The 25,298-nt window shown below is 46.0% G+C and overlaps 1 protein-coding gene and 1 pseudogene across 2 annotated transcripts; both read right to left on the bottom strand.

Annotated features, from left to right (window-relative positions):
- Positions 1 to 2,728: 2,728 nt before the first annotated feature.
- On the bottom strand, positions 2,729 to 8,080 carry MYC (MYC proto-oncogene, bHLH transcription factor). The gene is made up of 3 exons (XM_033202355.1): positions 7,540 to 8,080; positions 5,129 to 5,900; positions 2,729 to 3,770 (listed from the first exon to the last, which is right to left on the bottom strand). The coding sequence occupies exons 2-3, from the start codon at positions 5,883 to 5,885 to the stop codon at positions 3,208 to 3,210; spliced, it is 1,320 nt and encodes a 439-aa protein (XP_033058246.1). The 5' UTR covers positions 5,886 to 5,900; positions 7,540 to 8,080; the 3' UTR covers positions 2,729 to 3,207.
- Positions 6,108 to 8,145, bottom strand: LOC117079082 (annotated as a pseudogene). Its single transcript, XR_004435258.1, has 3 exons — positions 7,555 to 8,145; positions 6,613 to 6,795; positions 6,108 to 6,291 (listed from the first exon to the last, which is right to left on the bottom strand). The product of XR_004435258.1 is annotated as an uncharacterized LOC117079082 (transcript).
- Positions 8,146 to 25,298: the final 17,153 nt, after the last annotated feature.

The following is a 25,298-nucleotide window of genomic DNA, read 5'->3' as shown; positions in this document are numbered from 1 at the left end:
TGAGCCACCGCGACCGGCCTCTCTTATTCTCCTTTAATATAGGCCTATAATGGTCTATAACCTCAAAGGAGGAGCCTTTCACAAAGTCATCTAGCCGTGAATTTATAGACAAGGGTGGAGAACATCCTTCAGCACTTTCTAGACTAAGGATTATTTATCGTTGGGAAAAAATGCTACAGGGGCCCTTAGCATGTGTACTAAAAAATAATTATTGACTGAGCCAATTATAGTTATTGCAAACAAACCACAGAAAACCCCCAATGCAACATTTTTGTCCTTTTTCCCAAGCTTTGTGTGAGAGTTTGTCTTAGAGACCAGCAGAGAACTCTTGACTTATGCATCCAAGCTGTGAGCTCTCTAAGTATTAGGCTGGGATTGAGAAAACTTTGTTCATTTTCAAATGTAATTGATTGTTTTCATACTGTTGATCTTCTTTGTTGCTTCCAAATGGCAGCATAAAATAATACTTCCTTCCTCTTTATACATTCCGTCCCTAAACAAAATCATTCCAGGAATCCCCTGGGAGAGTCATTAATTCCTGGATAGTGTCATGGGTAAAGGGCGTAGTCAGAATTAGCTTATTCCTTCTTATATATTCCTGACCAAATTGCAAACTCCTCCTCTTCACCTCCAATTCTTCATTATTATCTACAAAATAGATTGCACAATGGCAGAGACCCCTGGGACTCCCTGTGTAGGCTCTGAGGGCCAATTTGTATTGTGGTCAAGATCAGCCTGACTTTCGGGAAGGAAGTTGGCATCTGTCCTGTTTTCAGAGCCATTCTCTGGCTCAGTAAAGGTAAGAGTGGCCTAATAGGCACTTGGAATGGTTCCTTTCTATTCCCATAGCCAAGCTCCACATCCCTAAAGTTCTTTCCTGATCATTTGGAATGGAGAGTTGTTTTCCTTGCTAGGAACACTCTCTCCTATTCTGAGGGCTTGTCTGGACTTAGTGATTCAGACTAACACCTTCCCGATTCCCAAGTGAGTCACCCCAGAGCTGCATTCCAGCTCTGGGCCACAAAGGGGCAAAGACTGAACTGTTTAAGAGCGCCTCGCTTTTGTAACACTTTGAACTACTCAACTTCTGTGGATTGCATCTGCCTTTGAGTTTCACCTACATGGCTTGCCAATTTGAATCTGTAATGGCGGTACTTAGGACTCAAAAGAAGAATCAAGAAAAAGACATTAAGGTCTTGAATAGATTATTCTAGGAGTCAGAGTCAAAGACAGTAATTATTTATTGATTGATGGGTGATGGTAGATTAAAATCCCGAAGCACAGGGAGCTGAAGATCTACTTTGAGACTGAGACAATGAGGTAATTAGAACAGCAATAGTATCTTTCATTTACCTATATAATCAACATCATTTATGGTTTGGGCCATAGGTTTTCAGAGGCTTATAATTAACACACATGTTCAAAAATATCTTTTCAAGGATTCAGGATGAGCGTGTGTCTTGAATATGAGAAAGAGGATGGAAGCAAGGAGAGTTTGTAGTTTCTAAAATAATGACTCCCACAACAAAGAATAAATATGTTTTATTTTATAATCTGAACTGGCTTCTTCCCAGGCGCCATCGTGAATCTGATTCAACAAATGGCTAAGGTAGGATTCAAAGTGTTGACCTTCTCATTGTGAAAGGAAACATTAAACAATGAACAACAAAATAAACAACAAAAAAAGGGGAACTGACGCCTGACCAGGCTTAGATGTTGAGACTTAAAATACATAACCCACTGGACTGTTAACTCCTTTACTCGCAAGCAGCCAGCTGATTCCTACTGTTGTTTGAGAGGTGGCTTGGACAGGTTAGGAGTAAACAGCCTGGCTTTGAATCTCACTTCTACTCTTCCCTATCACTGAATCTTGGGCATGTGGATGAGTCTTTCTGTGCCTCAGCTTCCCTCTCTACTTCTAATATGGGGAAATCAACAGTATCTCCTTCATGGGGTTGATGTAGAGTTAGGAATAAAATGCTTAGGACACAAATAGAGCTTAACATTGTTATGACTTGAGTCCATCCATCAAGCCCCAAACCTTCTTGATCTCAGCACATTAGACCCTGATGAACCAAGGCATGATAGTGAAGGGGTAAGTGTTTTGAACAGAATGGGTCCAGATTGCTGCTTTGTATCATCTGCGTGGCTACAGATAAGTTACATAACCCCTTTGAGCTCTTCTATTTCCTTGTTTGTGAAGTAGGGTTAATAGTAGCATTCCTCCCAGAAATCCTCTGGGGTTTACGAGATAACCCAAGGACGGGACTGGCACCTGGTTGTGAAGGCAGCAGAAGCTGGTTCCCGCCCTGTCCCCATCAACTGTCTCACTGGGCAGAATTCCTGGGTTTGGAGTGAGCAGGGGACTGGCATTGGTTAACTAAAGTAACAAGAGTTTCTTCCTCACCTTCCTCCCAACTCACCAGTCCTTATGCCTCTTTGTGTACTTAACTGTTATCTTTGACCTCTTGTATCTCCTTTGCCTACCTTTCACCTTCTCACCCGCCTTCTGCCATTCCTTCTAACTGTCAACTCTGGCTCTTATCATAATCTCCAGGAAACATCTTAGAACCTCTGAGAACTTAAAGACCTTAAGACCCCCAGACCCATTTCAACAGAGGAAAACTCTTGCCTTTCTTGAGACCACCCTCTGAAGGAGCAATTGATGAAAACAAACAGGGATGGTGGTGGTTGGCAGGGGGAAGACATGAAACAGAACACTCACAACTTAAGATTTGGCTCAATGATATATTTGCCAGTTATTTTATTTTTTCTAAAAACAATAGAAAAAAAATCAACTTTAAAAAGCAAAATGTACTTAAATAAAAAAAAATTAAGAGTTTATAGTACCTGTAATACTAGGTACTATATACTAGGATTGAAATTCCGTGTGGTTGCTATAAACGTTTTATTAAAGTTATTTACATTTAATGGCAATATTTACAGAGAAAAATTGTGTAAATCTTAAAATTTTTTAAAAACAATTCTTAAATACAAATCTGTTAAAGAAAAAAAAAAAAATGATGGTAAGCATAAAACAGTTCTTTTATGCCCAAAGTCCAATTTGAGGCAGTTTACATTATGGCTAAATCTTTCAGTCTCAAGACTCAGCCAAGGTTGTGAGGTTGCATTTGATCATGCATTTGAAACAAGTCCATAGGTGACTGGGACAGCTCTGTTAGAAGGAATCTTTTTCCTTACTTTTCCTTATGCACAAGAGTTCCGTAGCTGTTCAAGTTTGTGTTTCAACTGTTCTCGTCGTTTCCGCAACAAATCCTTTTCAGAAATGAGCTTTTGCTCCTCTGCGTGGACGGACAGGATGTATGCTGTGGCTTTTTTAAGGATAACTACCTTGGGGGCCTTTTCATTGTTTTCCAACTCCGGGATCTGGTCACGCAGGGCAAAAAAGCTCCGTTTTAGCTCGTTCCTCCTCTGGCGCTCCAAGACGTTGTGTGTTCGCCTCTTGTCATTCTCCTCGGTGTCCGAGGACCTGGGGCTGGTGCATTTTCGGTTGTTGCTGATCTGTCTCAGGACTCTGACACTGTCCAACTTGACCCTCTTGGCAGCAGGATAGTCCTTCCGAGTGGAGGGAGGCGCTGCGTAATTGTGCTGATGTGTGGAGACGTGGCACCTCTTGAGGACCAGTGGGCTGTGAGGAGGTTTGCTGTGGCCTCCAGCAGAAGGTGATCCTGACTCTGACCTTTTGCCAGGGGCCTGCCTCTTTTCCACAGAAACAACATCGATTTCTTCCTCATCTTCTTGTTCCTCCTCTTTAAGAAAGGAAATAAAAATCACTCAGCAAGGTTTCATTAAAATAATCAATTACCAGATTAATGCTGTACAAATACAAGGCATTAATATGTTAGAAAGGTCTCTGGACAAAATTATCTCCACAAAGAGCCAAATCTAGGATGGGCGCTGTGGCTCACTCCTGTAATCCCAGCACTTTGGGAGGCCGAGGTGGGTGGATCATGAGGTCAGAAGACAGAGACCATCCTGGCCAACATGGTGAAACCCCATCTCTACTAAAAATATAAAAATTAGCCTGGCATGGTGGTGCACACCTGTAGTCCCAGCTACTTGGGAGGCTGAGGCAGGAGAATCTCTTGAACCAGGGAGTCGGAGGTTGATTGCACCATTGCACTCCAGCCTGGTGACAGAGTGAGACTCCGTCTTAAAAAAGAAAGAAAAAAAAAAAAAAACCAATCTAGCCAGCCATTCTTACTTCTCTCACCATTAAGGTAAGAGTCTCATAAAGGGAGAAGGACAGCTGGGTTATGGCACAGACAAGAAAACTACAATTTCCCAGGATATGACATTGATGCCAATTCTTACCTAAGACTTAATGAGGCTTTGGACACACCCAAAGCAAAGCACATTCCCAAGCACCTCCTATTTTTAAGGTACTTTACCAAGAACACTTCAGGTGTTGCAAATGATAGCTGCAAATTGCTTGGTATGACTTTAGCAACTCCCTATTTTACTGGAAATGAAAAAGAAAAAAAAATTTGCAGTTTTGCCAGAAGTCCAAGAGGTTGGGGGAAGGAAAAAAAAAAAAAAAAGTCCAACTTTGGCAAGGATTTGCTTTTCAGTGTTCAAAACAGGCTGAGAAGATCCCAGCTCCTCAGCCCACCCACTCTTGAGGAAGTTCACTGGCTCCCGCACTCAGGCAGGCCCTGCCTAGCGTCTAAACACAGCCCCTCATTTTTGTAGATAGTTTATTAAATCCCACCACTTCTCGGAAGTTAAGAGGGAAGCAATTCATTCACTCTCTCAGAAATCAATCCTCTTATCCTCATTCACACTCTCCCCCCCACCCCGCCCCTGGGCAATTAAAATGCAAACGGGAGGTAAGAAGTGGATTGAGTTGTAAGATAAGCCAGAAGGTTTAAAAACCTAAATGAAATTCCTGAGGTGTGGGAGACAAAGGGGGATGGGGCTGGCAACAAGAGCGGTCTAAGGATAAGGGATGGGAAGAAACGCTAAAGCCCAGGGTTTCAGAGGTGAATCTCTCCAGCTCTGCTATCTCTCCCTTCTAATAGGAGGGGCCGTTGAATAAGCTGCCAATGGGAATGGGAAAGATATCCAGCAGCCCCACTTTTGACAGGCCTGGGCGGGCTTCGCTTACCAGAGTCGCTGCTGGTGGTGGGCGGTGTCTCCTCATGGAGCACCAGGGGCTCTGGGCTGGCCTGCGGGGAGGACTCCGTCGAGGAGAGCAGAGAATCCGAGGACGGTGAGAAGGCGCTGGAGTCCGGTGAGGCGCAGGACTTGGGCGAGCTGCTGTCGTTGAGAGGGTAGGGAAAGACCACGGAGGGGTCGATGCACTCCGAGGCGGCGGCGCTCAGATCCTGCAGATACAAGCTGGAGGTGGAGCAGACGCTGTGGCCGCGGGCAGGGTTCGGGCTGCCGCTGTCTTTGCGCGCAGCCTGGTAGGAGGCTAGCTTCTCTGAGACGAGCTTGGCGGCGGCCGAGAAGCCGCTCCACATACAGTCCTGGATGATGATATTTTTGATGAAGGTCTCGTCGTCCGGGTCGCAGATGAAGCTCTGGTTCACCATGTCTCCTCCCAGCAGCTCGGTCACCATCTCCAGCTGGTCGGCCGTGGAGAAGCTACCGCCACCGCCGTCGTTGTCTCCCCGAGGGGAGAAGGGCGTGACCGCAACGTAGGAGGGCGAGCAGAGCCCGGAGCGGCGGCTAGGGGACAGGGGCGGGGTGGGCAGCAGCTCGAATTTCTTCCAGATATCCTCGCTGGGCGCCGGCGGCTGCAGCTCGCTCTGCTGTTGCTGCTGGTAGAAGTTCTCCTCCTCGTCGCAGTAGAAATACGGCTGCACCGAGTCGTAGTCGAGGTCATAGTTCCTGTTGGTGAAGCTAACGTTGAGGGGCATCGTCGCGGGAGGCTGCTGGAGGGGGCACACAAAGGGGGAGGCAGTCTTGAGTTAAAGGGCTCTTGGCGCAGAAACCTGGCGCAGCCGGCAGTGCGCGCCACGGTGCCGAACCACTCCCCTTGCAGAACTATCCCCTAAAGCGGCTGGGTGGTCTTGGTGGGGGATAAAGGGGGGCACTCTTTCACCTCCTTTGGGCAGTCCCCTACTATCTCCGACACGCAGTTAGTGAACCAGCGGCTTGGTACCCGCCGAGCCCCCGCCCCCGAGAGCCAGGAGCTTAAAGCCCGGGAGTCGGCCCCGCAGCGGCAGAGGACTCGAAACCGGCCTTGGCCCCCTTAAGAGGCCGCGGGAGGTGGCGGTGAGGAATACAATTTGCCAAAACCCAACGCACAAAGTTTTGCGCCACCTGAAGGAGAAGGCGAGAGGCGCCTCCGCGCTAGCGGCTGCGTGCACCCCGCTCCCGCGCCGGGGCCCCTCCGCTGCGGCTGTTCCCACTCGCGCCCTCGCTGCGCTCCTACCCCAGCCGGCGCCGCAGCCCCTCCCAACCTTCTCTTTCCACCGCCCTTGTCCCTACCCCCAGTCCCCCCGTCCCCCTCGCCCCCCACCCCACAAACACTCCTTCATTTGCCGGCTTTTCTTCTCTTGCCGGCTGGAGTGGCGAGCTCAGCCGCGGGCTTTAACACCCCTTCATAAATACAAGGGGGGTGTCAAATAATAACAGGGGCACCTCCCTTCGCACTCAATACGGCGACGCAACTGCGCCAGAGACCCCGCTGCGATACCTCGCCCGGAGCCACCCCACCAAGGGTAGCAGCTGTTCTGGTACAGCCTAGAGCCCCGCTCCTCGCAGTTCCTCCGCATCTCAGGGGCGCGAGGACACCCGAGGGCGGCCGCGGCAGGGGAGTCAGGACTGGGTGCGGAGATTTGCCCTGGTTTTTCCAAGTCAACGATTCCAGGAGAATCGGACACATCTCCGCCTCCCTTTTCCCCTGTCTGTGCCTCCCAACACCACATCCTAACACCTCTGGCTTCCCAGGTTTTAATTTGTATTATTACTTTTTAAAAAGCCAAATGCCAACTTCTTAAAAGGATCAGGGCGAGTTGGAATCGCCGCGGGGACGGGCGGGTGGGACGCGCCGCAGTGTCCGTCTCCGGCTGTCAGAAATGCGGTGAGCCGAAATTTAAATGCCCTCCCGGAGACGGGGAAAAGTCAGCGGCTGCGGAGCTCTCTGGCTCACACAGGCAATATGCGGTCCCTACTCCAAGAAGCTCAGGATGCAAGGGGCTTTCTGCCCACCGCAAAGCAACCCCCAGCCCCCCAAAACTCAGACAGCAATTAACACAATGAAGCAGGAATGTCCGACCGGCCGGGAGTCAGCGTGAATATGTTCATGAGGCAGAAATCTCGAAAGGCTAGTCTTAAAAACCATTCCCGTTTTCCCTCTGCCGTCTCCTCTCCCATCTTGACAAGTCACTTTATCCCGATCCAGTTCTGGATTACCCCCCACCCCAGCCCAAGCTACCACAACTACTCTGAGAAAAGTGTCAATAGCGCAGGAATGGGAGAAAAGACACCCTATTTCGGCATTCGACTCATCTCAGCATTAAAGCGATACAAAAATAAATTAAAAGACAAATGGACCTCGGTGCTTACCTGGTTTTCCACTACCGGAAAAAAATCCAGCGTCCAAACAGAGGCTAGGAGAGCCTTTCAGAGGAGCGGGTCCTGGCAGCGGCGGCGAAGTGTCCCCAAATGGGCAGAACAGCCTCCCCGCGTCGGGAGAGTAGCGTCCTTGCTAGGGTGTTGTAAGTTCCAGTGCAAAGTGCCCGCCCCCTGCTATGGGCAAAGTTTCGTGGATGCGGCGAGGGTTGCGGACCGCTGTCTGGGGGGTCAGCGGGAGGGCTGGGCCGGAGGCGAAGCCCCCTTTTCGCTCCGGATCTCCCTTCCCAGGACGCCCGGAGCGCAGCTCTGCTCGCCCGGATCTTCCACCCTCGCCGGCCCGCCCGCTCGCTCCCTCTGCCTCTCGCTGGAATTACTACAGCGAGTTAGATAAAGCCCCGAAAACCGGCTTTTATACTCAGCGCGATCCCTCCCTCCGTTCTTTTTCCCGCCAAGCCTCTGAGAAGCCCTGCCCTTCTCGAGGCAGGAGGGGAGCCAGGGACTGCCGGCGCCCGGCGGTGGCGGCCGCGAGCAGCACAGCTCGGGGGTCCTCAGCCGCGCAGACCCTCGCATTATAAAGGGCCTGTGGGCGGAGATTTGCGAGAGAGGATCTTTTTTCTTTTCCCCCACGCCCTCTGCTTTGGGAACCAGGGAGGGGCGCTTCTAAGGAGAGTGGGGAGGGTGGGGAGGAGACTCTGCCCGGCAGCCGAACACTCTAGCTCTCGGATGTAAACAGAGTAAGAGAGCCGCATGAATTAACTGCGCGCGCCTACCATTTTCTTTTGCTCCTGCTCAAACCCTCTCCCTTTCTCTGCTGCTCCTCCGTAGCAGCACTGTTTGACGAACCGCGTCCTTGTCCTGTGAGTTTAAATCATCGCAGGCGAAACAGCTGCCCTTCACACCGCGAACACACTGCGCGCCCACCGCCACGCCACGCGCGTACCAGGCTGTAGGGCGCCTCGCTAAGGCTGGGGAAAGGGCCGCGCTTTGATGAAGAGTCCCAGGGAGAGTGGAGGAAAGAAGGGTATTAATGGGCACGCGTTCAGAGCGTGGGATGTTAGTGTAGATAGGGAGGAATGATAGAGGCATAAGGAGGAAAACGATGCCTAGAATGATTAAAATAACTCAGCAACGCATTGCCACGTATACTTGGAGAGCGCATTATGAATAAACTCCCATTGCATTTGTTGGGGGGTGTCATGCATTATGCATTATGTATGCACAGCTATCTGGATTGGATACCTTCCATCCAGACTGAGTCCCCCAATTTGCTGCCAAAGCAGCAGATACCGCCCCTCCTGCCCCGCCTGCTCTGGCTTCTGTGGGGCCCCATGCGGGAGGCGTCTGTTTAGCCCTGAGATGTATCTGCCTGTTCCAAAGCTGGACTAGGGCGGGAGGGAGGTTGCCTGCTCTCTGCCAGCCTGTACCCCACCGTCCCACCCCCGCGCCGCTCACACGGAGTTCCCAATTTCTCAGCCAGGTTTCAGAAGAGACAAATCCTCTTTGCGCCCTGTGGCGCCGGTTTGCACCAGTCGCGGGCTCCCGGGTTTGGGAGACATCAAAGGCGCTAGACGGGAGAATATGGGAGGGGCAGGGGGGACCCGAACCGCGGGACCGGACTTCCTAAAAGGGGCAAGTGGAGAGCTTGTGGACCGAGCAGGGGGAGTCAGCAGAGACCCTTGTGAAAAAAACCGTTAACTCTTTCCTCCCCGGACAAACCGGACGTTTAATTCTTTTCCAGGTCCTCTTTCCCTTTTTATTATTGGAAACGTGGTCATGCACAAAAAAATGCATCGATTCTGATCAAAGAAGAGGCACTTCCGTGCCTTTTTTGTGGGGGGAGAGGGGGTCTTGAGCTAATTAAAATTTGGCTGCCTTCCAGGCATTAATTTCCTAGTTCACCGACTCAATTTTTTTTTTCTGAATACTAGTGAAAGTGCATTGTATGTAATCCGCAAACATGTATTCACATTTTATTCACACTTCGACTTAGCTAGTTGCCCAGGCCGACATATGATTTGTTTGTTCCCTGAAATGATCTATATTTAATATATAATGCATATTCCCTCGGAATTTTTTATTTTGCGTTATTCCACGGCATGAAAAACAAAAAACATTCTTCTCATCCTTGGTCCCTCACCCAAATGCATTTTAAGTAAACTTTTCTCTCCCTCCACCACCTCCAAAAGAGAAAACAATTCGGGGGAAAGGGGTGCATGTATAGCATGTACGCTGTTCAACATGGGTTATTACCCGTTGAGTTTGCAGCTCAGCGTTCTAGTGTTAAGTGACTATAGTAGCTTCCCCCAAATCCGACGCACTGCACAATTCAGCTTTAAGGACTGCAAATTACTTCTGCCTCTAGGCCTTTGCCGCAAACGCCGGGGAGCAACCAATCGCTAGGCTCGATTTTGCTGCAAAGCGTCTTTCCCTCCGCCCCCTCTCTGGGCTGTACCCGCGTTCAGGTTTGCGAAAGTAAAGTAAGTGTGCCCTCTACTGGCAGCAGAGATCACCGCGCCTGGATGTCAACGAGGGCGGGGGTCAGGTGGGGGCAGGAGTAGGGGCGTCCGAGGTGCAAGGTTTCCAGCGGGGGAAGGACAGTTGGTTCCTTAAAACAAGTTTCCAGCCACCTCCTTGTTATTCTTTCAGGTTGCCCGCAGAAGGGCCGAAGAAAGAGGAGTTATTGGAGGAAAAAGTGGTTCAGAGGTGACGATTCGACCGCATAAGAGATGGTGAAAATTAACCTATCACTACTTATTGCTAATGAACATCGCCCTATGGAGAACCGGTTATGGCAAACGTGAAATCATTCACAAGTACACAGACGAAAAAAAATTCCAACAAACCCTAAAACAGCCAAACAAGCTTTAGCCCCCACGTCTTAGAAACTCATCATCTTTTTTAACCACCAAATTTGAAAGCAAGACACTGGATTTATAGGGGAAAGGGGAGGCATGGCAGAAGGTGATGGGTATTTGATTTTGCCTATTATTAATTATTAGTAATAGTTATTATTATTTTTGAGACAGGGTCTCCTTCTGTCACCCAGGCTGGAGTGCAGTGGCACAATCAAAGCTCACTGCAACCTTGATCTCCCAGGCTCAAAGCGACCCTTCCACCTCAGCCTGATGCCCCAGCCCAGTAGCTGGGAGTACAGTGTGCCACCACACCCGGTTAATTTTTTAAACTTTGTGTAGAGAGGCAGTCTGGTCATGTTGCCCAGGCTGGTCTCGAACTCCTGGGTTAAAGCGATCCTTCGGCCTTTGCCTCTGAAAGTGCTGGGAATACAAGTGCGAGTCACTGCTCCTGGCCTTGGTTTATTATTTTTACTTTTAAAATATTGGGCTTGTGAATAATAAGTGGTTGTTTTAATAGCAAGAAGGGGTATTTGAGATCTCATAGAAAAAAGTGTGAAGGAATAGGACCATTTTATTAAAAGTTTTAATACTAAAATGAGTATGCAGTAAGGTTAAAGTACATGTGAAGGAAATTTACCTGGCATGTGTCCCTGGTCAAGTAGGTTTTTACTGAGCAAAGAATCCCTGATGGTGTTCGATCACTTAGATGCCCTCAGGACTTCTGGCAGTGGCGGGTCCTTCCTGCAGGAGCCTTGTAGGCTGATTTCCCAGGAATCTGGCACTTTTGGCATTACTCTAATTGAAGCTAAATGAGTGCTCTCCACAGGGGCACACACTCCCCCGCCACCTCACAGAAAACCTTCAACAACAAACAAACAACAATCACAAAACCAAAAGTAGGTCCAGCTTGACCTCATAGGATAGTTTTTGAAAATTGCTGAAGATGGCAGATATACCATATCTTCACATCTGACTCTCAAATTATGCCAGTTCAGTGTAGGGTATGTGAACCCCAGGCAGATATAATGCCTGTGGGTTCAGGACTCAACCTTACTCTCCCCCAGGCTGGTGACATCACCTGAGGTGTTACTTTCAAGTCACAGCTTGGAGTTGTTTTGTGTCATCTCCATTTTCACAGGAGAGAAAACAAAGTCAGACCTCAGCCAGGTTAAAGGACATAACTGATTTTCTTTTAGTAATATTTGAGACATATTTGACCTAGAATAGATATTTGCTGGGTGGAAAAATGGCTGAGATTACAACTGGTATATTTGATTACCAAAGTGACATGTCCATTGGAAAAATCCATTGAGAAATAGAAAAAGAAAGGAAAAGGCCGTGTGTGGTGGCTTATGCTTGTAGTCCCAGAACTTTGGGAGACACAAGTGGGAGGATTGTTTGAGGCCAGGAGTTTGACAACAGCCTGGGCAATGTGGTGACATGCCATCTCTAAAAAAAAAAAAAAAGAAGAAAGAAAGAAAGAAAGAAAAGAGTGTTTCATCTGTAATTTAAAAAAAAATTTTTTTTTTTAATTTTTATTTAAAGACAGGGTCTAACCTTGTAGCCCAGGCTGGAATGCAGTGGAACGATCATGGCTCATTGCAGCCTTGATCTCCCTGGGCTCAGGTGATCCTCCTACCTGAGCCTCCTGAGTAGCTGGGTCTACAGACACACACCCCACACTTGGCTAAGTTTGTATTTTTTTTTTGCAGAGATGGGCGTCTCACTATGTTGTCCAGGCTGGTCTCAAACTCCTGGACTCGGGTGACTCTCCTGTCTCAGCCTAAGTAATTCTCCTACCTCAGCCTTCCAACGGCATGAGCCACCACACCCAGTCTCCTCCTCCTCCTCCTCTTCCTCCTCCTCCTCCTCCTCCTCCTCCTCCTCCTCCTCCTCCTCTTCTTCTTCTTCTTCTTCTTCCTCTTCTTCTTCTTCTTCTTCTTCTTTTTTAAAAATAGAGATACATTTTTGGTAGAGATGAGATCTCACTGTGTTGCCCAGGCTTGCTCTTGAGCTCCTGGCCTCAAGAAATCTTCTGGCCTCAAGCAATCATTCTGCCTCAGCCTCCTGAGTAGATGGGGTTAGAGGCGTGAACACTTGGCCTGAAGGTGGTTCTCAATCCTGACCAGTCAGAGGGAGTTGATGAAGTTTATTTTTTATGAAGACATTTTAGGGACACCCTTGGTCTTTCACCTCCAATTTTTTTTGGAAGACCATGGAAAGTGTCTTCTGATTGCTTGCCCCTTGCTTGTTGCTCTAGCAGCACTCTTTTGTGTTGGCTCCCCCTGTTATTTGGAGCTGCTATTGAGTGGTTTGGGCTTCTAAGAAAAGGCAAGTCTCCTGGAGGGCTGAGGTTGGGACTTCAGGTCAACAGTCTGATGGGGCAGCCTCACGGAAGAGACTAGTGTGTCGCTAGAGGAAACATTTTTTCACATAGGAAGGTACAAATAAGAATCATTCATTCTTGGCTGTGCGTGGTGGCTCATGCCTGTAATCCCAGCACTTTGTGAGGCCGAGGCGGGCAGATCATGAGGTCAGGAGTTCGAGAACAACCTGACCAATATGGTGAAACTCTGGCTCCACTAAAAATACAAAAATTAGCCGGGGGTGGTGGAGCACGCCTGTAATCCCAGCTACCCGGGAGGCAGAGGTTGCAGTGAGCCGAGATCGTGCCATTGCACTCCAGCCTGGGCGACAGAGCAAGACTGTCTCAAAAAAAAAAAAAAAAAAAAAAAGAATAATTCATTCTCACAATCACATAGTCTCACAGTAGTAATCATGTCATTTTTATACTTAGGAAAAAGAAAGAAGTGCAGAAAGAATGAGCAATTTGATCAAACTTTCTCCTTTCTCCCCAGAGACACAAAAGGGGAGATTCAGAATGTGTGACTTATATAAAATAACACCAGTTTCGCTGACCCCAGCACCTTCTTTGAATATCTCTGTCCCCACCTCTCAAAAAATGTCCTACTGAGTTGGTCCTCTAGTGATAAGAGCAGTTAATAATATGGAAAGCAACTGGACATAGTGATGAAAAAGTCAGCGAACTTGGGGGTGAGACTGAAGCCCCTCAGGGTTGCTGACTGAGCTGTTATTTTTAAAATACCTTCAAGTCACGTGCAGCCTGTCAAGAGGTGAGGTGAAGGAAGAGAATGATAAATATCTATCTCCAGTGGAAAGATCATTTTGAAAGAAGGGCTGTTAGATTAAAAACCAAGCTAGCCAGGGAATGTTGAAGAAAGAGAAGGTCTCACAAGCATTTTAATGCCAACCATGTGTTCCAATGAGAGGAACACAGGAAAGCTCTTCAGCAGATGAGAAAATGATATTCGGCATCACTATTTCATAGGAATGATAACAAAAACAGCAGTGATGAAAATCTGTGCATTTTCAAGAATGCACATTTTTTGGTTAGTGTTGTCCCTTCCCCTGCTGGCTTTTAATGAATGCTGTATACTGCATTCATTAAAGTAGCTGAGAAAAAAAATAGTAGATGTTTTCAACGTAAGGCCTGAGAGCTTCCATATCCCGTGTTGCATTGAGTTTTGAGTTTGTTTCCTTATTCACTGTCTTCTAGATCTCAGACCCCAGCAGAAGGTCTCAGGATGGACCTAGTAAACTCTGGTCACATCTTCAGCTTGGCCTTCTTTTATTGTTTTGTTCTTTGCTGCAATCCTGCCTTACTTTGTAGCTACCAGAGTGGACAAATGGTTCCTTTGTTGAACCTCTTCAAAGGCTTGGTTTATTGTTCTATAAGTGCCAAGCTCAAGCCAGTCTCAAAAGTTTCCACACTTTGGCTCACTGGCCTGCCTTTGCTATGGTCCTTTTGGGCAACATATGTCCCCACGATGAGCTCTTGCATGGTTGGACCTACAGGTCACTCAAAGGAAACCCTCGGAGAGAAACTTTTGCTTTTTACAATTTGATCTTCATAGGAAGTCAGTAGAATAGGAACCTATTCTTTTAGGGACCAAGCTATGGCTTCTGACTTTCTTTTCAAAGGCATACTTTCTGAGAGTAGCTCACCCTCAGTTGCTTTTATTTTTATGTTGTTTGTTTCCTCCTAACGTCTTCTGCATGGACTTCATATTATAGAAGGTGCTTTCTTGAAGGTATCTCATGACCTCCAACCACCAAACTCAATGGCCTCACTCTCATTTTATTTTGGACATTGCTGTTTGCTGTCAGGCTTTTGGAAATGATTATTCTTTTGATTTCCATAAATCAGTGGGTCTCAGCCAGAGGCAATTGGCAATGTCTGGAGATATTTTGGGTTGTCACTAAGGGATGGGGCCTTACTTGGCATTTTTAGTGGGTAGAGGCCAAGGATGCTGCCAAATGTCTTACATTGCACAGGACAGCTCCCACAACAGAGAGCAGGGCTCAAAATGTCACCAGCGCCCAGGTTGAGAATCCCTGGATTCACTCTGCATTCTCCTGATTATATTCCCACATACTCAACTCGTTCTTCTGTTTCCCTTATTGGCTCACTTTCCTCTTTTACCCACTACCTGTAACCGTTAGAATCGTCTTGCAGTAGATTCCTAATAGCTCCTAGTCTCTGCCACTCCATTTAACCTTGCACACTGATTAATTTTCCTCTTCATTTAAAATTCTTCAGTTGACCCCCATGGTCCAAAATGAGGGTCTCCCTTATGAGCTTGGAATTCCAAGCCCTCATGCGTCTGGCCTCTTCCTTATCTTACCCTATTTCTCACCAACTCTGCACTTCAGAGAAACAGGTCTATTTACAGCCACTCTGAGTGACACACAAGTTTCCACCTCAGCACTTTGGTTCAGGCAGTTCCCCAGACTTACTGTCTCTTCTCTTCTTGATTTATCTAAGAACCACCTTTCCTCCCAGCCCAAGCTCAAGCCCCAGTTTCTCTGTGGACTCTTCCTTTTCCCATGATCGTCTTACAGAATCATAAAAGTATGAAGCCAGAAAAAGTTCTGGAAAGCATCTAATTGAGCTGTTCTGAAACATAAACCTTTGTTCTCAGGGTGGAATCCGGGGTCTCTGGCTAAAATAGACTAACTGTGGCCTTTTGTAGCTATCAGAGAAAGGCCTCCTTTTTCTCTTTTTCATGAGATTATAAATGTCTAGGGGTGGGATAGCATTAGAAGAAGTATCTAATGTAGATGACGGATTGATGGGTGCAGCAAACCACCACGGCACGTGTATACCTATGTAACAAACCTGCATGTTCTGCACATGTATCCCAGAACTTACAGTGTAATTAAAAAAAAAAGAGAGAGAGAAAAATAAATAAATAAATAAATAAAACAGAATGTTACCAGCCCCTGCCAAGAAAAAAAAAAGAAAAGTCCCAAGGCCAGGAATCAAGTCTGGCCCATAATTAATGCGAATGAATGTATGCTCACTCTACACTGGGTAAGAGAATGAAGTCAATGGGCAGACTTTCTCAGTAAGTTTTTGGCTATACAAAAATTAGAATATAAGGACAGTTTGCTGAATCAGCTTGGTTGGAGACCTACTCTGCCGTGATCACCTGATAAATCTGTCAAGTCACATGACCTCTCTGTACTCACTTTTCTCATCTGTAAAATGGGACTACTATAATTGTAGCACCTATCTTATTGAAGGTGTTACAGGAATTAAATGAGGTGATGCACTTAACACAGAGTCTGCAATGTTAGCAGTTGTTAATGTGAGTCCCAGATTTAGCAGAAAGTTACGGATTGAGCTGTTTTAAGTTAAATGTTTCAGTATTTCATGGTGGTTCATGTGAGTTCCATGAAATTGATGTCCTTTATCACTTCATCAAGCATGAAAAATTGTGGACTAATACAAGCTTGTCAAGTTGAGGTTTAGAATCACAAAGAGATTGTCTAATGTTTGGAGACAATTCCAAACCCACCCCCTTCCTGTCTCCAACTCTTGCAAGACTTACTTACTATTCCAAGTGTATGCCATTTTACAGATCACTCTATCCAGAAAAAGCAAAATTCTGGAAGTTCAGGAAGGCAGAATTAGGCATTGTTCCTACTTAATACGAATCGAGGCATTACATTAGGATTTCCCTCCTTTCACTGAATTCATGTGATGCACAGGGGCTGATTCCTGGGGTGTGGTCCTGGAAACCCGGGACACAGGGTAGCACCTTTATTCTGGCTAGGCAAGGTTGCTATTGAAATCTACAGCTTTTTTATTTTTTGCCTTGGTGAGCTGTTCTGAACATTGGAAAAACTGTTTTCCTTCAAAGCATAAAACGTAGATCAACACCCAGGTTTAGAAACTTTCTAACTTCTGATCCACATTTTCTGCTAACACATCAAGGGTTACCAACTCAGATGCTGACAGAGGTTTGGCAGGAAATGTAAACGAATAATACAATAGGGAGTGGTGGAGACTATGGTAAACTGGAGAGCATTTGCCTGTGTAGATCTGGTGGCTTCCATTTGGCACCTGCTCTGGTGGTTACCCTGAAATATGGGCTGATGGGTGGCAATGTTTCCAGTTTTTCAGGGAGGGTGGTAATCCAGGTTTTAAAATGTTGGCAACTTACTGTAAGAATTATGTGGAGATTTCAAGCCAACAGCATTGCGTTGGGAAAAAAATGATATGGAGAAGCAAAGTGTGTCTGTGGGCAGAGTTGGCCCTCAGGTTGCCAGTCTGACATCTCTACTCGTATGCCTTAGTAATCCAACTCAAGTGTCATCCTGTAGGAGCTTTTCATGATCCCTTCCCCTTCCTTTGAGAGTTTAAACAATCCCCTCATTCTTCTGTGTTAGAAAATACAAGTTTGGCCAGGCGTGGTGGCTCACACCTGTAATCCCAGCACTTTGGGAGACCGAGGCCGGCAGATTGCTTGAGCCCAGGAGTTTGAGACCAGCCTGAGCAACATAGTGAGACCCTGTCTCTACAAAAAAATTAAAAAAAAAAAAAAAATTAGCTGGGTTCAGTGCCGCATGCCTGTAATCCCAGCTACTTGGAAAACTGAGGTGGGAGGAGGAGGATAGCTTGAGCCCAGGATGTCAACATTGCAGTTAGCCAAGAGTGACAGAGTGAGATCCCATCTCAAAACAAGCAAGCAAGCAAGCAAGCAAACAAACAAAAATTCAAGTTTTGGCCAGGGATATGGTGGCTCATGCCTGTAATCCCATCCCTTTGGGAGGCTGAGGCGGGCAGATCACCTGAGGTCAGGAGTTCGAGATCAGTCTTGTCAACATGGTGAAACCCGTCTCTAGTAAAAATACAAAAATTAGCCAGACACGGTGGTGCATGCCTGTGATCCCAGCTACTCAGGAGGCTGGGGCAGGAGAATTGCTTGAACCTAGGTGGCAGAGGTTGCCGTGAGCCGAGATGGTGCCATTGCACTCCCGCCTGGGTGACACAGCAAGACTCCGTCTCAAAAACAAACGAACAAACAAACAAACAAAAAACAACTTTATAGCTTTTGTGCTTTTTAATGTCTGATTGCTTGAGCAGAAGCTTCTGGGGTCAGTATGGATTGTGTGTTACTCACGTTCTCACCCATGAAGCCTCAAGGTGCCCTTCACAGAGTGTGTGGTCTCCAGAGCCCAGCACAGTGCCTGGCACGTGGTAGGCACTCTGTAAATGCTTAATGAAGGAATGCTATTAGAGGAAGCTTCCGAGCTGAAGGCACACCTAGCCTAATCCAGTTTTAATCATATACAGAGAGAAGGGTTGAGAACTCTTCCTTGCCCTTGCTTTGGTTCCATCAATGGGTAGGGCCCTGTTCAGGTGTCCTTGTTGATGAGCTGGGCCCTAACATTGTTGGAGCAAGGGTGACGAGGATGGGAGCCAGTCCAGATGCGTTGGCCTCATTGACGGAAAAGCAAACGCAACGAAATAAAAACCAAACCACACTTCAATAGCAGTGTGGAACAGCACCCCCTGCAGGCGATTTCCTTACAACTTTATAATCCCTCTGGAGGAAAATCCTATCTGAATTGAAGAAGGAAGGGAAGAATGGGAAGATGGTAACAGGAGCTGGGCCAGGGAGAGGCTCATACTGTCAGAGTTTTCAAATGGCAAATGATGACCCCTTAGTGGATCATGAAATCAATTTAACAATGTTCACTATCGGGATAATGAATACATTTAATGCCCAGACTTGACGACTATGCAATGTATACATGAAAGAAATCCTCACTTGAGTCCCCTACGTGTATAAAAATTAATAAACATCAAAAAGGAGATGAATTTAATGAATTATGATGAGCAACTTCACCAAATGGGCTAGCACAGAAAATATCAAAGTGTATTGCAGATGAAGTATTCTTTTATGAATCCTTTCTCTCTTTCTGTATGTGTGTATGTGTGTGTATGCACTTGAACGATACAGGAAATGCATCTCAGTGAGTTAAAAAGGTTAGAAAGCCCCACTGCATTGCCTCCTTAAATCTCCATAGTAATCCTAGGAGGTGTAGGTTAAAATTTCATTTAACAGATGGGGAAAATTGAGGTGTCGCAGGGACTTGCTTAAACTCACATGGTGAGTAGCAGACATGAGATTCAGCACCGGAAACCTTTTGATATCATAACCTGGGTTGCCTCTGCCCTGTCACTGCCCCAGTCAAGCCTGGTGCCTGGCACTTTCTATTTCTCTGCTGCTGGTGATGACCAGGGCAAATTTCCTTAGGGACATAAGGAAGGAGAGGTTACCTCTTACTTTTGCCATTTTCCTGGGGCATAATGCCGAGGGGTCAAAGGCACCATGAGTGTCAAGACAGTGGATACAGAAAAATGGACAAATCCTTGTCCTCCAAGGGGCTGGCTAAAGCATATGTTCTTTCTCTTTCTTCTGGAAAGTTTCATAAGACAAGTTAGTAATATCTGTGCTTGTAAAGTAGACTTTGGTTTTGGTGAGAAAATGAGGGCAGAGTGACCGAGTGAGGTGGCTCACGCCTGTAATCCCAGCACTTTGGGGGGCCAAGGTGGGTGGATTACCTGAAGGAGGCAGTTCGAGACCAGCCTGACCAACACGGAGAAACCCTGTCTCTACTAAAAATACAAAATTAGCCGGGTGTGGTGGCTCATGCCTGTAATCCCAGCTACTCAGGAGGCTGAGGCTGGAGACTCCCTTGAACCCGGGAGGCAGAGGTTGCTGTGAGCCGAGATTGTGCCATTGCACTCCAGCCTGGGCAACAAGAGTGAAACTCCATCTCAAAAAAAAAAAAAAAAAAAAGAAAGAAAATGAGGGCAGACAATGAGGCAATGATGGTGCACAGGAGAAGAAATGGGTTAGCTAAGCCTTGGCAGTCTCGTGAATCCCTACAAGCCAGAGTTCGAATTCTGTCACTGCGCTTGACTGGCTGTGGCATCTTAGAATTACTTCACTTAATTGAGCCTCAGTTTCTCAATCTGGAGAAAATGGCAACAACTATAGCTGTCTCTCAGAGCTGTCCTGAAGGTTAAACGACATTGCAGGCACTTGAAAATGGTAGCTGCCTTGTTGATATTAAGATTAGCAGTATTCTGGCTGGGTGCGGTGGCTCATGCCTGTAATTGCAGCACTCTGGGAGGCTGAGGTGGGCAGATCGCTTGAGCTCAGGAGTTCAAGACCAGCCTGGGTAACATGGTGAAACCCCATCTCTATAAAAGATTAACCAGGCGTGGTGGCACATGCTTGTAGTCCCAGCTATTCAGGAGGCTGAGGTGGGAAGATCGCTTGAACCTAGGAGGCAGAGGTTGCAGTGGGATGAGATTGTGCCACTGTACACTCCAGTCTGGGCTATAGAGAGAGACCCGGTCAGAAAAAAAAAAAAAAAAGCAGTATTCTTTTTAAATTAAAATTAAAAAAAATTATTTTTATTTTTCATCATGATAGGACCTAATCCAAAGCACCACTCCTTGAGACCAGTCTGGACAACAAAGTTAGACCTCATCTGTACAAAATAAGTAAATAAATAAAAAGTTAAAAAACACAAAAAAACCCAAAGCCATTTTCTTCGTCTCAGAGTCTCTGGTTTCTTCGTTTCATTTCCTCAAAGTGGAGCGTTATTGCCACCTCAATCCTTATTCAAGGATTCCATGAGAGAATGTACAGTTCAGCCTAAGCCCCGTGCTGTGGTGGGCAACCTGGTGACATCTATGCGTGGCAAGCCTTATCACTGGGGATACAACTGAGGCTGGGAGGTTCTGCTCCACACTTTCTGCTTGCGGTCATTGCACCCAGATTCCCAGTCTGCAAAATAAAGTGGACTCCTCTCTGTGCACCTCCGTCCATACGTATTTAGAGCATCGATGATTTTCGAAACCTTTGCCTGTGGGCCATGTTGGAATTCTTACCCTCACTGAAGCTCTGTAGGGTGGGATGTGAGGGAGGGAGCAGACGTTGGAAACTGGCCAGGGGACTTCACAGACCCAACAAAGACTTTTTTTCAAGGGTTGATTTGGTAATAGGCAGAGGGGAATTCCAAGGATAAATAATAATTTATGCAAAGAATGCCATCTGCTTCTCTGGTGAAGCATTAGTGCATAATTGCAGGCACAATTTCCTTCCACTCTTGTCCTTTACCATTCAGCTCCTTAAGTCATTATATTGACACCTCCTGAGCTGGCTTTTTGGGTGGGTGGAGAGGCATGGGGTGTCCAGCTTGGATGCTGGCCAAAGACAGTTTGCCACAAAACTGAAATAATTAATTGGAATGCATTAGAGGATTAAACACTAAATACGAACATATTGAAGTTCTGGCCAGTATATCCAAATACTGTGCTGGAAATTTATAAAAACCGACTTCATTGGGGATATAAAATTGTAAATTAAATTTGGTCTTTGAACAAAGAATCTGTTATAGGGCTCTCTAATTAGATTAGGAATCGAAAACTTTATGCCCCACTCCCTCTCCATGCCACCCTAGCCTTACTTTGGCATCTTTGAGAATGTTTTGGGACTCTTTATTTATGTACGAATTCTTTCGTCTCTCTTCATATCTTGGATAACTTCTTGCAGAGGTGGTGAGGGGTAAAGTGGGTTTAGGCAGGGCGAGGTGGAGGTGGGAGGTTTTGTTTTGTTTTGTTTTGTTTTGGAGGCGGAGTCTCTCTCTGTCAGCCGGGCTGGAGTGCAGTGGCCGGATCTCAGCTCATTGTAAGCTCCGCCTCCCGGGTTTATGCCATTCTCCTGCCTCAGCCTCCCAAGTAGCTGGGACTACAGGCGCCCACCTCGCCCAGCTAGTTTTTTTGTATTTTTTAGTAGAGATGGGGTTTCATCATGGGTGGGAGGTTTTGAAAGTCATGCTAAAGTACTCAGAGCAGAGGCAGCAAACTTGCTTGAGGACCAAGTCTTGCTTACTGGTAGGTTGGCTTGGATGACAGGTTTTGGCCCTCTCAGCATTTATAACATTTAAAAATAGGTGCCAACACTCACAAGTCAATAGATTTCACATTAAAAATCTGAATTTGTGCTTTTCCTTAAACGGGCAGACTTGGTAATTCTGGGCCTACATTCAGAAGTGGATGGAAGTTGAGGAGCAGCTGATTTCTTTTAAAAGGGCCAGGAGCTGTTCAGTTTGCCCCAGTCTTTACCGCTCCCATATGTTCAGCCCACTTAATTCATCCATAGTCCCTTTCTGGCTTGTGCTTGTCCTTCATAGGCATTTTTTCCCTGATTTAAAAAGTTTCCTGGTATATTCATGGTTCTGATTATAAGGAAGAATTGCATTCTCAGAAAGAAGGTTTTTTTTTAAAGTTTGTTTAATAATGGTGATACTATTTTAGCTAATATTAGACACGTATGTGCTCACGCGCCTGCCTCGCTTTTTAACTTTGTAATGACAGCCTTATTGAGATAAAGTTCACATGCTGTACAATTCATGCACTTAAAGTGCATGGTTCAACAATTTTTAGTTATTCCCAGGGTTCACCATCTATCACCACAATCTTATTTATTTTGAGGGAAGGGGTCTCGCTCTTATCACCCAAACTAGTGTACAGTGGCCCAATCATAGCTTACTGTGGTTTCAAACTCCTGGGCTCGAGTGATCCTCCCCACTTCTGGCTTCTGAGAATCTGGAATTGCAGGCGTATGTACCTGGCTCATTTTAGAAAACCTTTTAGAGACAGGGTCTCACTATGTTGCCTAGGCTGGTCTTGAACTCCTGGGCTCAAGCCATCCTCCCACCTCAGCCTCCAGGGTAGTTGGGATTGAGGGTGTGAGCTGTGGTGCCTGGTCACAATTAATTTTAAAACATTTTCATTTCCCTCCAAAGAAACCCTATACCTATTAGCAGTTACTCCCCATTTCCCACAACATACTCAGCCCTTGGCAAACATCAACTTACTTTCTGTCTTTATGAGTTTGCTTATTTTGGCCATTTCATATTAATGGAATCATACAATGTGTGGTCCTTTGTCCTGGTTGCTTCAATGTGGCATAATCACTTCAAAATTCATCCATAATGAACTTTGGTGATTCTGGATGATAATGGTATAGCATTATCAGTACTTCACTTCCTTTTATTGATAAATAATATTCCATTGTATGGATACATCACATTTTATTTATCCACTCATCCATTAATGGACATTTGGGTTGTTTCTACTTTTGGGGGGGCTTGTGAATAATACTGCTACGACCATTTCTGTACAAATATTTGTGGGAATATACTTGTTCTTCTATCTTGGGTCTATCTATCTATTGATGGATGGAAATGCTGGATCATATAGTTTTGCTTGTTTTTTTTTTTTTTGAGATGGGGTCTCCCTCTGTTGCACAGGCTGGAGTGCAGTGGTACAGTGGAACAGTCTCCACTCACTGCAACCTTTGCCTCCTGGGCTCAGGCAGTCCTCCCACCTCAGCCTCCCATGTAGCTGGGACCACAGGTGCACGCCACCACGTCCAGCTAAGTTTCGGTATTTTTGGTAGAGGCAGGGTTTCACCATGTTGCCCAGGCTGGTCTTGGAATCCTGAGCTCAAGCAATCCACCCGCGTCAGCCTCCCAAAGTGCTGGGATTACAGGCATGAACGACCACACCCAGCCTTCACATAGTAATTCTATTCTCACCATATGAGGAACTGCTGAACTGTTTTTCAAAGTGGCTGCACCATTTTATTAATTAATTAATTAATTATTATTATTTTTTGAGATGGAATTTTGCTCTTGTTGCCCAGGCTGGAGTGCAATGGCACAATCTAGGCTCACTGCAACCTCTGCCTCCTGGGTTCAAGCGATTCTCCTGCCTCAGCGACCCGAGTAGCTGGGATTACAGGTATCTGTCACCACGCCTAGCTAATTTTTTTGTATTTTTAGTAGAGATGGGGTTTCACCATGGCAAAGCTGGTCTCGAACTCCTGACCTCAGGTGATCCTTGGCCTCCCAAAGTGCTGGGATTAGAGGAGTGAGCCACTGTGCCCGGCCAGCACCATTTTATATTCCTGCCAGCAAGTTTCAGTTTCTCCACATCCTTGTCAATACTTGTTATCTATCTTTCTCTCTTTTTCATTATAGTCATGTCAGTGGGTGTGAAGTGGTACCTTACTGTACTTTTTGACTTACCTTTCTTTTTTGTTTATTTTTCTTGAAACAGGGTCTTTTCTGTCACCCAGGTTGGAGTGCAGTGGCACAGGCACAGCTCACTGCAGCCTCGAACTTGAGAGCGCAATTGATACTCCCATCCCAGCCTCCTGAGTAGCTGGGACAGCTGGGACTACAGCCATGTGCCACCATGCATGGCTAATGGCTGTATTTTTTGCATAGAGAGTGTTTCACCATCTTGCCTAAGCTGATATTGAACTCCTGGGCTCAAGCAATCTGCCCTGCCTCAGCCTCCCAAAGTAATGGGATTACAGGCATGAGCCACCATGCCCTGCCAACACTGAGCAACTTTCTATGCTCTTATTGGCCATTTGCCAGGCCTATTGTAAGTGCTTAGGTCTAGCAAGGCTTTACTCCATGACAGCCTTGGGGATAAGTACTATTGTTACTACCCTTTCCTATCACATGCCAGGCTCAGATTTTAGTAGCAAGTTTTCTTGTCAACAAATAAAATGAATACTATTCAATGCAAGGACATTTTAGTTCTGACTCAACTGTCAATGTATAGTTAGCATTTAATAGTCAGTACCTCAGTAATTCCTATTTATCCGGTTTTTCCTGACTCAGAAACTTTGCACATGCTATTTTTTCCTTGATTAATTATTTCCTTGGTTAATTTAAAAATTTAATTTTTAAATTTAATTTAAATTTCCTATTTAATTTTTTTCTGGCTATTTCTTTTTAAATTTTATTATTATTATTATTTGATATGGAGTCTCGATCTGTCACCAAGGCTGGAGTGCAGTGACATGATCTCGGCTCACTGCAGCCTCCACCTCCCAGGGTTCAAGCGATTCTCCTGCCTCAGCTTCCTGAGTAGCTGGGACTACAGGCATGCACCACCACACCCAGCTATTTCTGTAGTTTTAGTGGAGATGGGGTTTCATCATGTTGGCCAGGCTGGTCTCAAACTCCTGGCCTCAGGTGATCTGCCCATCTGAGTGCTGGGATTACGGGTGTGAACCACCACACCTGGACTTTCCTGGCTACTTCCTTGATGAATTTTTTCCTTGGCTGATTTTTGTTTATCCTCTACATTTTCAGAGAGACTCTCCTGACCTTCCTGTCTAAATTAGGACCCTTATTCTTTCTCACAGCCCTGTGGATTTACCATAATAACATTCATTTATTTTTGTGCCTTACATTTTCTTATCTTTCTTTTAAATGAAAGTTTTTGTTTTATAAATTTGTAATCATGCTATAAATGTTCCTTTGTATCTGCCTTTTTTCCCATTTCACATTGTGTTACAAAAATTGTCAGCATCATTGAAAGCAAATGTTAAATGGCTGTAAAATAGTCTATTAGGTGATTATAAAATACCTCATTTAATCATTTCCTTTTTAAAATTTGAAATGTGTCATTGATTTGCT

The sequence above is a fragment of the Trachypithecus francoisi genome, unplaced genomic scaffold, assembly GCF_009764315.1.
Source record: "Trachypithecus francoisi isolate TF-2019V2 unplaced genomic scaffold, Tfra_2.0 Lachesis_group7, whole genome shotgun sequence".
Classification (NCBI taxonomy): Eukaryota; Metazoa; Chordata; class Mammalia; order Primates; family Cercopithecidae; genus Trachypithecus; species Trachypithecus francoisi.
Note: the sequence above shows the minus strand (reverse complement) of the source record. Positions and strands in the feature narration are given on the sequence as shown.